The sequence below is a fragment of the Delphinapterus leucas genome, chromosome 10, assembly GCF_059928025.1.
Source record: "Delphinapterus leucas isolate spDelLeu-1000000601 "Yukka" chromosome 10, BTC_Dleu_Yukka2, whole genome shotgun sequence".
Classification (NCBI taxonomy): domain Eukaryota; kingdom Metazoa; phylum Chordata; class Mammalia; order Artiodactyla; family Monodontidae; genus Delphinapterus; species Delphinapterus leucas.
The window spans coordinates 89,595,447-89,612,743 of NC_143138.1; the positions used below are offsets into that span (position 1 = coordinate 89,595,447).

Below are 17,297 nucleotides of genomic sequence, written 5' to 3' on the forward strand. Positions count from 1 at the left end.
GTAGTAGAGTCATTTTCACAGTGTTGATTCTTCCAATCCAAGAACATGGTATATCTCTCCATCTGTTTGTATCGTCTTTAATTTCTTTCATCAGTGTCTTATAGTTTTCTGCATACAAGTCTTTTGTCTCCTTAGGTATGTTTATTCCTAGGTATTTTATTTTTATTCCTAGGTATTTTATTCATATTATTGATATTACTAATTTACTTTCCAAATATGACTCACTGTAACTCATTCAACAAATACGTATTGAGTACCTACTGTACACAGGCTCCCTTCTGGGCTCTGGAGTTACTTGAATGAAACAAAACAAGCAAAGCCTCCACGTTCATGGTGCTTATGTTCGCATTCCACACCTTCATGTTGTTAGTTCATCTATGCATGGGCTTCACCATTTAACCTCAGATTTGAGTTAATAATAAACAAGGTAATAGAAAATTAATTGATTTCCCCTTTATGGTATTTTGATCACATGTCCAGAAGCACCAGACAATTTATATTATTTTCAATATCCAGAGGCATTTGCTTGCTTACACTCTTGGGAAATTGCTATTAATATAATACTTCTACCCAGGTGCCCTGGCTTGGAAGGAATGAAAATAGTAATGACATATGATGTTAGGAAATAACAGTGTGACAAACATTGCATGAGGATTTGACTATCAGTGTTGACCAATTTGGTTGATTAAATTGCAGGCACTTGAGAGCAAAGTAAGCTGTGTTCTATAGCTCTAACTAGTATCTTTATTTTGTAAAAACAGATGCTACAAAACTTAGAGTTTCTCCTAAGAATCCTCGTGTCCCCAGATCACACACACTTGAATTACATTGTGAGAGCAAATGTGACTCACATTTGAAATACAGTTTAAAATTATCCTGGAGTAAAGATGGAGAAGCCTTCGAAATTAATGGCACAGAGGATGGCAGGTATGTAAACTATTTTTTTTAATGTTTATTAGAGTATAATTGCTTTACAGTGTTGTGTTAGTTTCTGCTGTACAACAAAGTGAATCAGCTAAATGTATACATTTATCCCCATGTCCCCTCCCTCTTGAGCCTGCCTCCCACCCCCCAATCCCACCCCTCTAGGTCATTACAAAACCTTGAGTTGATCTCCCTGTGCTATGCAGCAGCTTCCCACTAGATACCTGTTTTACATTTGGTACTATATATATGTCATTGCTACTCTCTCACTTCGTCCCAGCTTCCCCTTCTCCCCCTGTGTCCTCAAGTCCATTCTTTATGACTTTATCTTACTCCTGCCCTACCACTAAGTTCATCAGTACCATTTTTTTAGACTCCATATATATGCCTTGGCATACGGTGTTTGTTTTTCTCTTTCTGACTTACTTCACTCTGTGTGACAGACTCCAGGTCCATCCACCTCACTTCAAATAACTCAATTTCGTTGCTTTTTATGGCTGAGTAATATTCCATTGTATATATGTGCAACATCTTCTTTATCCATTCATCTGTCGATGGACACATAGGTTGCTTCCATGTCCTGGCTATTGTATATAGTGCCACAGTGAACCTTGTGGTACATGTCTCTTTGAATTATGGTTTTCTCAGGGTATATGCCCAGTAGTGGGATTGCTGGGTCATATGGTAGTTCTACTTTTAGTTTTTTAAGGAACCTCCATACTGTTCTCCATAGTGGCTGTATCCATTTACATTACCACCAACAGTGCAAGAGGGTTCCCTTTTCTCCACACCCTCTCCAGCATTTATTGTTTGTAGATTCTTTGATGATGGCCATTCTGACCGACGTGAGGTGATACCTCATTGTGTTTTTGATTTGCATTTCTCTAATGATTAGTGATGTTGAGCATCCTTTCATGTGTTTGTTGGAAATTGGTATGTCTTTAAAGAAAATTACAGGCCAGTATCACTGATGAACATAGATGCAAAACTCCTAAACAAAATACTAGCAAACAGAATCCAACAACACATTAAAAGGATCATACACCATGATCAGGTGGGGTTTATCCCAGGAATGCAAGGATTCTTCAATATACACAAAGCAATCAATGTGATACACCATATTAACAGATTGAAGGATAAATACTATATGATAATCTCAATAGATGCAGAAAAAGAATTTAACAAAACACAACACCTATTTATGGTAAACTATTATAGTATCTCATAATATTTGCTTGGGATTAAACCTTTCATTTGAAAGAAAAATAGTTGTAAAAGTATACAGACTGAATTAAAATATAAAAACTGCTTATGACATTTCAGTCTTTAAGGCAGTATTTAAAAGGTCAAACAGTGTACTTGTTTCACTTTACTTCCACACGTTTCTCTCCTCATTTTTGCTACCGATTTTTCATGTAACGTGTACCATCCTGTGAGTGTAGGCAACAGAAACAGCTCCTGTTATTTGAGGAATATTTATTGCATGGGCTTGGGTGCTCACAAAACCATTGGAAAGAGTGGAGGAGATAGGTCTGTGGGTGCTGCTTACTAAGCTTTTGGGTTCTCGGTGATGTGGCATTGTGGCTGCAATTCACATGTCTGGAAATTGCTGCTGTCTTCGCTGCCCCCCCTCACCCCACTGGTTCTCCTGGTGAGTCCAGCACTGCCAGCTCTTATATTTGCCAGAGTCGCTGTCAGCTCACAAGGCCCCAGAGGAGATGGTGCCCATTTCTCTTCTACCTCCCAATCTCATAGGAATTTATCTCATGGGTAGAAGCTAAATCATATTTCAGATCCTTTCCATTGGTAAGTATTGGCAAGTATATTTTTGAGCCTTCCAGCTTCTTTGTAAAGAATATGTAAAAGTGTAGAAGGGAGAATGTAGAGTAAGGGTGACTAGACGCTGACTAGTACTGTATTTAAACATCAAAGGAAGAGAAAAGGAAGTATCAAAGGAAGAGAAAACAGTCAATATTTAATGAATGCCTGTGCTGTCTTTTGGAAGCAGAGGACATTCCCCTTCCTTTTGCATTGTTGCTGAGTTAGGGGTTAAAACTTGACCATCCTTGTTCCAAATCTCACCTGCCGTCTTGTTATTCATCATTCTGAAAAACTAAATCTGAAGATCTTTAGACAGGACTTGCATTCCTTAGGTGAGATGGTGGCAGTGTCATTACGAGCATGGCCTCTGGAACCCAGGGGCTTGGGATTGAATCCCAGCTTTGTCACTTATTGGGTCTGTGACCTTAGACTAGCTGCCTAACTTTTCTGTGCCTTAGTTTTATATTCTATAACATAGTTTAGTTCAAAAAAATTGTTTAAGGTCACTTCATCATAGGGTTATTATGAGTTAACACCAAGCACTTAGAATATACTCAGTACTCAGTCCAATTTAGCTGTGCTGATTCATTCTCCTCATTTCTCTGGTAGTCTTGTCTCATTTCTGTTACCTGCTTGGTCTTTTTTGGTATTTGTGGGTGTGTGTGCCACTTCTATATAAAGGCATTGATTGGTTTCACCCTGGGTACTTAATTTATTCCATCTCATCCCTCCTCTGTATTTCATGTTTGTGGAAAGGCAGCATATGTACTGCAACCAGTTGTCAGCGACACAAAAGGAGAATAATTGTTGATACTTAACAGACTACACGTTGCAACAGAGATCTTCAGCCTTTGGTTAGGTGTGAGTTGATTTGTCAACTGCTCAGATCCCCCCCCCCAAATTCTCCCTGTTTTGTCAACCGTGTAGTTATTTGGGGTCTTCCGTATAACCTCTGGGTTATAGCCAAGAAGGGAATCAGATTTATGTCTGGTTGGTAATGTGATGTGCATATGTAGGCCCTGAATCCAGACTCTCCAACCAGCCTCTTTGTGTGACTCAGTTTTATAGCTTCTGCAGGATGCTGGGGCTGAACTCCATTGAGCCTCTGGCTCTCTGAGTCACCTAAGTAATGCAGACATTCTTCTAGTTTTCCTTAACACAGAAGTGACATTTGGGGTGGGCTGGGCTGGGAATGACTGTTGCAGGCTGGTCTTGACTGGAGCCAGGAGCAGGCAGGGAATTGTAGCAGGGAGTTGAGATCACAGGTATCTGCTAAACTTCTGTAGAACCATTAGTAAGCTCCCATTTCTCACCTTCTGCCGGGACACCTTCTCCTTATCACTAGGCTGGGAACCAGAAGCTTTTACCTAGAAAGTGCTTAAATTTCTGACCCAAAGGCACATAGAGGAAAATGAGAAGTAAAATACCTTCTTCTCTCCCCTTTTGTCCCCTGTTATGTACAGGGGTATGATGAGTGTTGGAAACTGCTACCCTGGACCATTATACCTGCTGGGTGCCTCATGTTATGTTAGTGCCTCCCATACATGCTTTCCCTCTATTGTGCTCACAGTAAACCTATTAGGAAGGCTGAAATGACCTCAAGGAATTTTCTGTGGATTTCTAACCTGCAGGTGGCTCTAGACAATACAATATTGTTATGAAAAATGAAATGGAGTGTGGATATGCTATCAAACCACTTTTAAAATTTAGACTGTCCTCAACAAATGTAATGGGGGCTGTTCATGACCATAGACAGAGGGAACGACCCAGTCCTGAAGGAGGAGGGATGGCAGAGGGATATGGGATGTGTCCACGTGTCCATGAATAGGAGGGGAGAGGGAAAAGTGTCAAGAGCACAAGTGCGAGGGCTTTATCTTGGCATCAAGGAAGGGTTTCTTTTTCCCCTCGGAAATGGCAGCAGATGAATGGGGTAGGACTCAGGGGTGGGGGATAAGGATGCAGAGGTTATAAGGCATTAGATTAGGCAGAGATTATAAGGATAGAGAAGGGTCTCTTCCTAAGAAAAGAGGAGCTAAGGTAATTTGTTCAAGCAGAACGGCAGGAGGAATGGGAGTTGGGGGCATTAAGAAATGTGATTAGTTACAAGCCAACAATGAATTAAATCAATTTGATTAATATTATTAGTAACACTCTTTGAGCACATAGTAAGCCAGGCTGTATACACAAATCACTTTATGTGTTTTCCCTCATTTACTTCTCCTGAAAAGAAAGAAAATATTGTTATCCCCATTTCTTAAATAAGGTGAATTAGGCTCCAAGTTTTGTGCAAGATTATACAAGTCATAGTTGGTGAAACCGAGCCTCAAACACAGGTCTCCAAAGAAAGCAACATTTTTAATATTGCCTGGAGCGAAATTTGTTACAAGATGGAATGGAGCAAGAAAACACTGGAGGTGGTTAACATGGTTCGGGGACTAGGGATCTGGATATTTCAGATGAAGGGGGTGAGAGGTTGTAGAATGATGGCAAAGGGAGGTAGTTAAGCAGGTAAAAACAGGGGAAAACACTGAGAGGAACAGAGATGAAGATGAAGCCAGAGAACAGGTTCTAGTAGTAGAAACCATTTTTAAAATGTATAATGTGCTTAACAAGGATTTCTTCAAGCAAAATACAGTTGACCTATGATGGAAACATAGTGTAAGGCAGAAATAAAGAGTTGTGGTCTTAGGCACTGAGAATTTGGAGCTGTTTGTTACTTCAGCACAGCAGAGTGTATCCTTGCTAACACAAATAGTTGTCAGATTTTGATGTGAGCCAGAATTACCTAGGTATCATGTGCAAATGCAGTGGCCCTTGTCCTATTCCCAAAAGTTCTGATTTGGAAACTGGACTGAGCCCAACAAAAGAAATTTTTAATAACCTCCCTGGGTACATCATACCTACCAGATTTCAAGGACCAGGGGGTCATTCTACCTTGATTAAAATCAGGTACATTTGTGAGTTTTACAGGACAGTGTGTTACAGAAAAGTTGCCCTTAAGTTGCCCTTTCTTTCTGGCGTGAAGCAGCCCCACACCAGGGTACAAATCTTGGCAAGAAGATTGTAGGCTAGATTTCAGCTCCCCTGGGCCCTCGTGGATGTGCAGGGCACAAACAGCCCTCTTGAAGAGGTTATTAAATTGTATTTCTTCATCTAAGAAGGTAAACTTTGCAAAATTGTCAGTGTATGTAATATTCTGATATTTGTACCAAATGGACACATAACTAACCTGAACTCAGAAACTATGTCCAAGCTTTATCATTAGAATTATAGTGAGATTCTTGCCTAGCAATACCAAGTAGTATTGATTAGCAAATCATTCAGTGATTGGTGGAGGGGTAAGGGGCCGACTTTGTCTATAATCAAAGGGCAGAACCATGTTTGACTTTACTACAGTTTTAATTGGTTTTCTATAACTCGAACTTTTCAGCAGCCTATATGAGTTTTATGTTAAGAAACTAAATTACTTAAGATTTTCCCTCCGTCCCCACAAGGAAGACATTGTTTATTTCAATTAAATAGCTCACTGCTGTGAATATATCTCAGATTTAATGGAACTTTATTTTTTTAAAAAAATACTTGAATAGTTATGCTAACAATACATAGGCATAGGGTAAAGGTGTAATTCATTTTTTAAAAATTCATACAGTAAGCTCAATTACAAATCGGCAAAAAGAGAACAAATAATAAAAAGCCAAATGATTTGCAAAAAGAAGCACTAGTCTGCCATCTACTGTTCAGATAAGTCACAGAGTTCACTTTTTATCCCATCTTAAAGTGCATCCAGTGTGGGAGGTGGAAGGATGGAGAAAAGAGAAAGTTGTCAAAAATAGAGATTGCCAGACTTCACCTCAGATATTGTGGTTCTGTAGAACTGGGGTGCGATTCAGGAATCTGCCTTTGTAAGAAGCACCCAAGTTGATCCTCTGTAGGTGGTTCCCTAAACATACCTTAAGAATGACTCAAATTTATCTTAGTTATTGTGAGGTATGGTATACTCTTCAGACACGCCAGGCAAGATGGTTCCATCACTGACCCATGAATCACAGATGGTTGGATTTGGTAATTTAAAAACCAACCAACCAACCAACCTGATCCCTTTCATGGCTTGTAGACATTTGTGTGTGCTTGAATAATACTTTCCAGTTTTCTAGTATGGCATTCTCTAATAAAATTTGCATTATGGGACAAGTTTTTTTTTTTAATTCTTCCTTAAACTGCTTTCTATGGGGAATATTTAGTTTTGAAAGGATTACATTTCTTTTGTTTCTGTTTGTTTCATCCTCACCATAGACTCACTTTTTCCCTGGTAGGATAATTATTGATGGAGCTAATTTGACTATATCTAATGTCACCGTAGAAGACCAAGGTGTATACTCGTGTTCAGCTCACACTGCTCTAGATAGCACTGCTGCTATGACTCAAGTAACTGTCCTTGGTAAGTGCACTAACGAATAAAGAAATCTTTGTTCATTTCTTTTCCATTGCTGATTAAATTCCACTGTTTTTAGGCAATTAAACCAATGACTATTTAAGCCCGTGCACATTTATTGTTAGTTTGAAATTTTCAATTAAAGAGTGACCCGACTTTTAAATGCTTTCGCCTCTTCTGGTTCTAAAGAAGTTAATTGATGCTTAACTTCTTTTTTCTACTTGGGTAATGTTGTCAGAAGCGGTGGGAGGTAGGTGATGCTATCAGCAGAAAGAAAACTGAAGCATGCTTGAGTTCCCAGGACCCTTGAGCTACACTTTCCTAGTGCACAGAGAAATGTGGCTAAGGAATGGAGACGGGCTAGCATGGAGGGGTCAGGGTAGGGGCCCAGTGGTGATTAAACACTGGCCCTGCCCTAAACCAGTGGCCTAGACCGAGCTCAGCTCCCAGGGTCCCAGGAAGGGGGGGAGGGAGGGACTTCAAGGGTTCTTCTGCAAAGAAAGGCCTGTGATTTTTTAAAATAATAATGCTAAGTAGAAAACAATGTACACAACTCACGGGTGTAATCAATGCAACTACCCCTGCAGTTACCCATGTTGATAGCTCTTAGACCGTCTGTTGGGTAGCTCTCCTAGTTTCCCTTCCAGATTCACCGTCCACCAGCTCTCTGAATCTGGAAACGTGACCTGTGTGGACACCAACAAACCACCTACCCTCAAGCTTTCATTCGGTTCAGCCAACGGGGAGCCCTGGCAGCAGAGGCAGTGGGGGGGAGAGTATGTTTTTTCTGGATAATCCCTCCCTGCAGGCTGGCTGTGTGTGTCCCTCTGCCAAAGTCACTGATTCTCTCAGAGGCTTTGTCCACACAGCTCTCTCTGATGGGATTCCAGTAACTGCCCTGCCCACCCCTCACCCCCCACCCCGGATATCCCGCTCACATCTTTTGAAAGAGTCTTGATTAGAATCTCTTTGAAGTACCCTAACTTGTGTGAACTGTTTGCTCTCTGCTGTGCTGGGACCCTGACTGATAAAGACATTTTTACAGTTTTCTCTCATAGTTCTGTTTCAGTAGGCACCATGTAGTTTTCCTTGAGTTTGCTGATAGCTCTTAGAAGAGGTTTGATTTGGCCTAAACACCTTTACCATATGTCTAGATTAATCCTGATTATTAACAGGTATTTCTATCTTTAGCGCTTTGGTTGCTGGGATTCACAGGTAGGTTGCCTACCATGGGTACAGACTGAGAGGAAAGAATGCAGTCTCTTTTGAGGTAGGCTGGTGAAAAATGAGTAAATAGGCAGGTTCTCTCCTAGTGAAGCAAATGGCCAGTATATTTTAAGTGAGATAAATGACCACCATCTTTCAAGTGAAGCAAATGGCCATCATGTTGGGTTTTCAAAAAAAAAAAAAAGAAAAATGTAGTTCCCAGGTGGTAGGTGGTATGGACTTGGTTCAAAAGAATGAAACCTTTAGGTGATACGTGTCAGCTACCTCAGGGGCAGAAAGGCTCAATCCTTAGTAATCATTCCAGTAATAATCCTCCAGACAAAACAGTTGAACCTAAGGTAAACTGGAGTTTATCCCAGGCATGACAATTTTAAGTGTAAATGTCAGGATCCATGGCCTTTGCCCCCGAGTATTTTGAGCAATGGCAAGGAGACTGGGGTCCCTACCGCTTGGTACATGCCATCTAAATTTTCTTGTGAAATTTAATACATCTGTCTTGTAATGAGGCTGCCATCTTCTAGAACTGTTCAATTTTGATCATTTTAAATAAATAGTGGCCAGGATTACATGTACTATTTACTTATGAGGTAATTACCAAATGTTTTCAGAATGAAAAGAAAATAATAAAAAATAATCTATGAGATAGGCTGAATTTTCTTAACCACTTCTTGGCATTTACATTCTAATTTTCAGCCCAGCCTCTGATTTTAAGAAGCATAGCCCCATAAGTGACAGTAACAAATGACAAATCCACGTATAATTTCTCAAAGACTCTTTTTCTTGGAAAATAGTGTTTTAAAGTATATGCTTGACCCATTTTAAACAGAAGTTACCTTCAGAAGCCTTGCCAGAAACATCCTTTAAGAGCATCATTCATTTAGGTCTCAATTGCAGTCCATCAATCGTAGCTCCATGTGATTCTCGGAAAGAGCAGATTTTAATGTCAGACACAACAGGCTGCACTGGTTGGTTCAGAAAATGTCAGAAATGAGTGGCCGTAGTAAGTGCTGAAGAGGAGCCTAAGTTCTTCGAGCTCAGAGATCCTCAAGCCTGTTGAGGAAATAAATTCTTATTTAAGGCTCTACAGTGTGGACGCAGTCACTGACCACATTTTTAAAATAAACACATTCTCCTCTGAATTGAAAACAATGTTTTTGTCAGTATAAATTTCCAACAATTGTCAAATACTCAGCAGGAGCAATGGATGTTGCTTCCCACTTGGAGAAGGAAGAGCCCATAAGAAGGCCCCATTAGATGCTACTTTCATTGTCTCCTCTGAGAAAAGATGAATGTCCTTGAATACATGGGAGAATTGAAACCAAAGTTTGGAAGTTAGGATCACTAGGGATCACATTTTTTTTTTTACTGTTCCTTTTATTTTTAAAGTACCAGAAATTTCCATGTACTTTAACACTTAAAATTTGTCATCGCCTACTCAATTTTCTAGTCTCTGTCACAACATTCAGTGCCATATCTTCCTCTTCCAGTATAAACACCCTTCCTATTCTTCAGAACTCCAGGCCAACAGAGTATAAAAGTTGCTATAACATACTGATAACTCACTGTTACAAATTAAAATAAAAATCCAAACCATGTAGAAAAGAAAGCCTGAGTTCATGTTCTCTTAGTTTCCTGTAGTCATAGGGCCTAAACTTATTGCTCTAATATGATAATTAGATGCATGGTTGAAGTGATAATATATTTTTCACTTAATTATGTAGTCACAGAACATTTATGTGCAAGGCACTGTGGGTGGTGCAAAAATTAATAAAATGTGGTTCCTACTCTGGAAGATCCGTTTAGTCGCATACAGGAGATGAACCAGGCATATAAATAAGCATGTGAGCTGGAAGATACTGGTCTCCTTGATCAAGTTCATGTTTCTCAAAATTCATTGTTCATGGTATCTACCAGGACATTTGTTTAGAAATGCAGACTCCTGGGCCCAGCTCTTTCAGTAAGCCAGAGAAATAGGGCCCAGAAATCTTCATCGTTAATAACTACTCCTAAAAAAAAATTCTGATGCCGATGGTCAAAGGTGGCCCCTTGAGAACTGGGAATCACCCTAGAGTGAGGTAATACAGTAGGGAAGGAATGTACAGATGTGAAGGAAGCTGCATTTGTTTTTTGGGTTTTTTTTTTTTTAACATCTTTATTGGAGTATAATTGCTTTACAGTGGTGTGTTAGTTTCTGCTTTATAACAAAGCAAATCAGCTATACATATACATATATCCCCATATCTCCTCTCTCTTGCATCTCCCTCCCACCCTTCCTTCCATTTGAAATAGAACCAGAAGGATTGGTGAGATTTGGCAGTTCAGAGTGGAGACAGGGGCCCTGAGGGGAAGGGGGCTTGCAATGTGCCTGAGTGAGGAAGTGGGATCGACAAAGGCAATGATCTGCCTTCTCCTCACCGTCATTTTTCATTATTAATCAGATGTTCCGGATCCGCCAGAAAACCTTCACTTGTCTGAAAGACAGAACAGAAGTGTTCGGCTGACATGGGAGGCTGGAGATGATCACAACAGCAATATTAGCGGTAGGGAAGACTTGGGATAACTGTAGTTTCCAGAGTTAAAATGAATATTAAAGCCATTAATACCACCAAGGGTGGATTATCCTTAGAACATCCTTTAAAATGTTTAATATTGTATATAAATCTTAGTATAACTTAAACATTCTCAATCCATTCTAATGTGTTTTTCTATGTTCCTACTGCCAGCGTATATTATAGAATTTGAAGGAAACAGAGAGGAACCTGGAAGGTGGGAAGAATTGACTAGAGTCCAAGGAGAGGAAACAACAGTCATGTTATCTTTGGCTCCGTATGTGAGATACCAGTTCAGGGTCATAGCCGTGAATGAAGTAGGGAGAAGCCAGCCTAGCCAGCCATCAGACCATCATGAAACACCCCCAGCAGGTATGTAAGTTCACACCTCAACTTCCTAACAAGTTTTAGTCTGTCGCCATCTTTGAACAAATGCGGTGGGGGAGGGAGAGGATTGATAACCTGGTGTAGGATTTTAGATTTCGCCCAGCAGAGAGCTTGAATAGTTCTGTAAACTTAACAGCACACAAACCATTTAAAGTACGTCAGTCTCCAAAGTCGTATGTAAGTGTTTGATAGATAGCAGGATAGTACAAGGAGGTACACGAACAAGCATTACTCTGAGTAATTCCTGATAGCTAAGTATTGTGTTAAAACCAGGTACCATAACGTAAGTTCTAAATTGAAGTTCAGTATATAGGGAGAAAGTCAACTTTCTCTCTTTATTTTTCTCCTCATTTCAGCTTCCTGAAATAAAGCATTTGACATGTTATAGGCAGCTTGTTAAATTTTCATTGCATCTAGTGTCATTAATTTTATCCGTTTAGTGTATTTTTGTATCTCAATAGCTAAACGAATATCTAATACCTATCTAAATTCCCAAGATCCTTTTTAAAAAAATTCTCAAGAATGAGCATGCTGTAGTAGTGTATACAGAATTCAAACTATAATATTGTAAGAATGAGACTTACATAATGTTATAAACCAAAAAAATAATGACAGTGCTGACATTTGTATTACTGAATTGGGATTGGTTATCAATGTGGTCATAGCCTGGTTTTTTTTCCTCTGGCTGAAATAAATATGCTAGGATAGAATTCCCTTTTAGGATTGAGAAAAATCAAGGGGAGATAATAACTGAATCAGATACTTGTATGATTTTAGTATAAATTCATCTTGGCACTAAACTCCATACTTAGCCCTTTTTTATAAAATGGATCCATCTGAATATATTTCACGGGCACGTTAACTGCTGTTTCCTATTTGATGCCCCTAAAACTTGGCTGTTGATATTAATACATGATCTTTAATTTTATTCACTTAGAGGCAAATATTCACAGCAAAATTTCTAACAATAATTCTAATAGAAAAAGTAAAGCAGATTTAAAACTAAAAATGTATATTTAAATAGTGGGTTTAGATTTTTAAAAGCAGGTTTAAAGAGCAGGGTTAAAATGAAGACAGGTAAAGAAAACCTTCCACTCTCCATTGAATAATAATTATATCACTCCATGAACACGATTTTACTCCCTGAAGTAAAATATATATTTAAAAGCTGCCTTATGTGAGGTGACAGATGTGTTAACTAACATTATTGTGGTGATCATTTCACAATATACACATATAAATATTATATATATGTGATATATATACATTCTAAAATCATTATGTTGTACACCTTAACATAGTGTTAACTTACACAATGTTATGTGCCAATTATATCTCAGTACAGCTGGGGGAAAAAAGAAAACTGCCGTAAGTCTTTTTTCAAACTGGGCCAGATAGAAATAAACAAATACAATCAAAGTTTTTAAAAATCTTTTTTTTTGTGGGAGGAGGGATGATATGATGATTTATCTATGGACCATACAGTGGGAAAAAGTAATTTTAATACTTGTAATTTTTCAGCTCCAGACAAGAATCCACAAAACATAAGGGTTCAAGCTTCTCAACCCAAGGAAATGATTATCAAATGGGAGGTGAGGATTCTTTCTGTGTTATTTATTACCTTTATGTGTTTTTCCTTTTTTTAGGTCCGCATGCTAAGTATGATGATAGAATAATATCTTTTAAGAACAAAGGGCTAAGATTTGTATATTTTATAAATATATTTTATTTGTATATTTTAAAGATCATCATGATTAGAATGTTGTGAAGTAGAGTTTAACAGTGGTAGATAATTTAAGCAAGGTTACACAGGTTGATTTCGTTATAATCCATCCCCCAAAGTTTACAATTCCTAATATTTTTATTACCAGTATTCTAAATCCTCTCCCATTCAAAGAAATACTGAAAGTTTTTCGGTAAATTTTGGTACATGGGCTAATAAAGATTATTCATATCAAAAGGATGACTCACAAGGAATAGTCACCACTTACTAAGCACTATTAGGCATTTTGCATACTCATTTCAAATTCTGAGAACAGTGTTGTCAAGAGAGCATCATTAATACTGTGTTCTAGATACAGAAACTGAGGTCCAGGCTGATAGATAGCCTGGCCCATCACCACACAACTAGAAATCAACAGAGCTAGGATTTCAACATGAATATCTTTGGATTTCAAACCCTACTCATTTTCTCTTTATATACATCTCTGTTAAAAGTTATTAAAATAGACTTTCCTGCTTGAATGTGGCATAAAATCTTATATCTGCTCAGATGACTTTAATTTTTTTGAATGTCATTTCTAAATTTCTTCTGTAACAGTGGAAAGCTGTTTTCCCCTTCTATTATTTTGACATGTTTGATGAACAGGTATTTTAACTTACTTGAAAGTAGATTGCCATCCAAAGATTCCGATTAATAATAGTTTTCTGACATTGAATTCATTGAATTTTATAAACATTTTTGAATGTATGCTGGAATATATTAATTTATTTCCACACCTCATTCCAGATGTGATTTTCTGAAGAATTTTAGAATGTACAAAGTCTGATTTCCTTTTTTCTTCATCATATATTGGTCTTATATGACAACATTGCCCATACCTGCAAAATATGTAGTCAATAATTTTATGTAAAAACGAATCCTTTATTCCCATTTCAGTGAAATTAAGTTTTACACATTTGAAACAAAAATTGGTAATATACAGAAAATATATTCAAGAATATTATTTTCTTGAATATGTGGCCATAAGTAGCTGCTACCACATTGTCCTGATGATTATTTAATTTAGAATTTAAAATTATATCAGTATCTTATCCTTTTAGAGTATCTCTTCTTCTTTTAAATTCCATGGAAATTTCTGTAAGAGAGATGATATAACTGATGGATTAGATGACAGTAATAGTGTATCATTACCAGGTCAGATCCTCAAAGAAGTATACCATTTTCCACTAACATTAGCTCCTTAATCCTCACCACTCCTCTGGGAGGGCTACAGTAGCTCCATGGTATCAGCATTACATTCTGTCCAGAGAAGCTGGGACTGACAGTGTAGTGACCTTATCCAGGTGCCATGCCCTGAGTCAGTAATGAAAAGGGGGCAGGAATCTGCAGTCCTTCTTACTGGTGATCTTATTCATAAATCACTCTTCTCCCCCGCCCCAAAGATATATAAGACTGATTACTAATGCCCTCTTCTTGGAAGAATGGGATTATACCGTGAAAGTGTTTACAATTTGTCTTTGAAGAGTATATGGCATGTAATTTAGTAATTAATTGACCAGAGGAAGAAAGTACTCAGATTTGGAACAATGTTGACAGTTATATTCATAATATATTCCATTGTGTTTCATATCATTTTGAGATGTCAGAGATCTAACAACTATAAGCACAACCAGTGAAGCTTAAGTACATTTACTCATCAGTTACTGTTTTGCCATCGATTATCGTGTAAAAAGGAGTTAAATGCCAGATAATTCCCCAAGTTGACAAGCGCATACTGTGAACGTATTACCAGATCCCATCCAAAGACTGACTCACAAAATAATTCCTGTCTACAAGATAATGACCAGAGAGAAGCAATTTGTTTAAAAAAAAAAAAAATCTTTCACAAAAGGGTTAAATAGGAACAGACTAGTCCCTAATTTTTGTTTGTTTTATGTTTTCTTTTTAGCATTAAATGTGAATAAAAGTAATGTATTATGAGGTCCTTGGTTTAGTTATGGCAATTAAAAAAAAGTCTTTGTTCTCCTGGAATGTATAATCTAGTTGGAGAGACAGATGATAAGCAAATACATGAGAAATAAAACAATACCATTTTGAAAAATTCAGTGGAGGAAAATAATATACAGACTTTTGTATGTAGCTTGTTAATGAATATGCATTTACTCATTGAATGGGTGAACCTTATATTACAGTCAAAAATGAATTTCAGTTTATTTTATTTAGCTCATGTTCTATTATATATGAATTATCTTTATAAATGTGTCACATTAAATATTAAGGATACAAAAAATTTTTTAATGTATTAAATTTGAACTTATGGATAGAACTAGTGTTTTTAGTTAGCATTATCTTCTAAGATTCACTTCTCTTGTATTAGGTAGGTCATGACTCACTCACATGTTTTAAGTGTTAAAAATGATAATATCCTATCCCTCAAAACAGAGAAAAAGAGCCCACTGCACCCTGATTGGTTAAATAATCATACCATGATGAGTTTTGCTTGACTTTTCCCTTTGTTCTTAGATGTAAATTTATTTATGTTAAATTTGAACTTCTATAAAATAGCAAATTTCTAATCTCAAAGACTCCAGAAAACAGATGAACAAAAACAAAACAAACAAAAACCCAATTCACTAATGTTCGGGAAAGAGGAACTGCTTCAGTTACCTGATTATATGATCACAGCCAAGTTGTTTCACTCCTAAAGGACCTAGGATTTATTATTTCTACTGCAAGTATAATAAGAAAGTCCACCACCTTTAAAATGAATTTAGGCAGTACAGAAAATCCATCCAGTTTCTAGATGAGTCATTATAACCTTTGCTTTGTTCATAGATCTCTTTGAAAATACGATAGAAGTATAGTTTTGCTCTAGAAAGTTATACATAGAAAGTTTTCCTAACAGTTTCACGGCTTTTCAGATCCTTTGAAGGGCACTCATGGACCCCACCTAGAGATGCCTAGCCATCAAGTTAAGAACCTCTTTTATAGAGATTCCTTCCTTCCGAGCAGCTTCATGAGCAGAGGGGAGGCTGGTGGTCTTTCCCCACCACTCACCTCCCTGGCTCCGTATTGCTCCTCTGGTCTGTTATCTTTAGTGGGGGCCTATCTGAGAATTTGCTGAGGTTTTGTTGTCCACTGTCTGAAAGCCAAATACAAAGTATTCCTGCAGTTTCTTTGGGAGCCTAGGCACCAAGGACGCTGGCGATTGAGGCAAGATTTTTCTTAAAAATGTTGCCTCTGGTGGCACAGTTAGTTTTAAATTTTTCCAGAGAGCTTTATCAAATGTAACTATTTTTCTTGAAGCAAAACATGTGTAAATTGAATAATAGTATTTGTACACATTTATTGTCAGTTGGGACTGAAGGAAGTTGTAATTGCAGATTGTAGCATGGAACTAAAAGCTTGTGGCCTGATTTATCCGGGCAATGCTAAAGCCTCCGGTGAATTTATATCTATATGAGAGTAGAAAATATCTTGGGGCAAAACTTGGAAAGCAAAACATAAACAATGACTATGAAAATCTCAGAAAGTTTTTGTTTTGATATTTTTTCCTCCTAGCTAATTTAAGTATTCACCCTGGAATAAGCATAGACTTGAAATTATTTTGCTGATTTAGTGTATACTTTCAACTTAATTCCATCCAATCCGTCTAACAAGTATTTTAGTAAAGTAGACTGAGTCCAGAAGCACTGTAAATTCTGTAAGAACACTATATATGATATTATTGAGTCACTTGCATATACAGATAAAACTATTATTTATATAAGTGACTCTTATAAATCTATGACTAAAATCACATTTTTATGTATTCTATATAACTGATTCACTTAAATGCACATTCCCATTTTTATGATATTAAACAGATGGTTTAAATCACATTGATGTTTTTTGAATTAAAGTACTGTTCGATTAAAAACTGGAATGGAAATAACCAATTTCCTATATGAGAAATTCCTCCACTATATATTTCTATACAGCAAAATAAAGTGGAGGGTGGGAAGCGCTTTCTCGTAAAAGAAAGAGAATGGGCAAGGAGCTGGGGAAATATTTTATTGTAGAGAGGAGTACATCTTCTGGGTACTAATGTATAAAAATGCATATTATCCAAAAATATTTACTTGCTCTCTCTCTTCTCTTGGAAAGAAGCTGGAGGAGGATGGATGGAGTCAGGTAGAAAGAGTTGTGACTGAAAAGCCATGGAAAAAAATCCCATTTACATCCCTGGAATTCA

At 37.5% G+C, this 17,297-nt stretch overlaps 1 protein-coding gene across 14 annotated transcripts in view; it reads left to right on the plus strand.

Annotated features, from left to right (window-relative positions):
* CHL1 (cell adhesion molecule L1 like) overlaps nt 1–17,297 on the plus strand; it is a 198,607-nt gene that overhangs the window by 163,713 nt on the left and 17,597 nt on the right. For all 14 annotated transcript variants that reach the window (XM_089919563.1, XM_089919564.1, XM_089919561.1 and 11 more), the window contains 5 exons: nt 762–927; nt 7,059–7,183; nt 10,843–10,944; nt 11,128–11,325; nt 12,862–12,932. In XM_089919563.1, the coding sequence (XP_089775689.1) occupies nt 762–927; nt 7,059–7,183; nt 10,843–10,944; nt 11,128–11,325; nt 12,862–12,932 (662 nt within the window). The remainder of the gene's footprint in view (nt 1–761; nt 928–7,058; nt 7,184–10,842; nt 10,945–11,127; nt 11,326–12,861; nt 12,933–17,297) is intronic.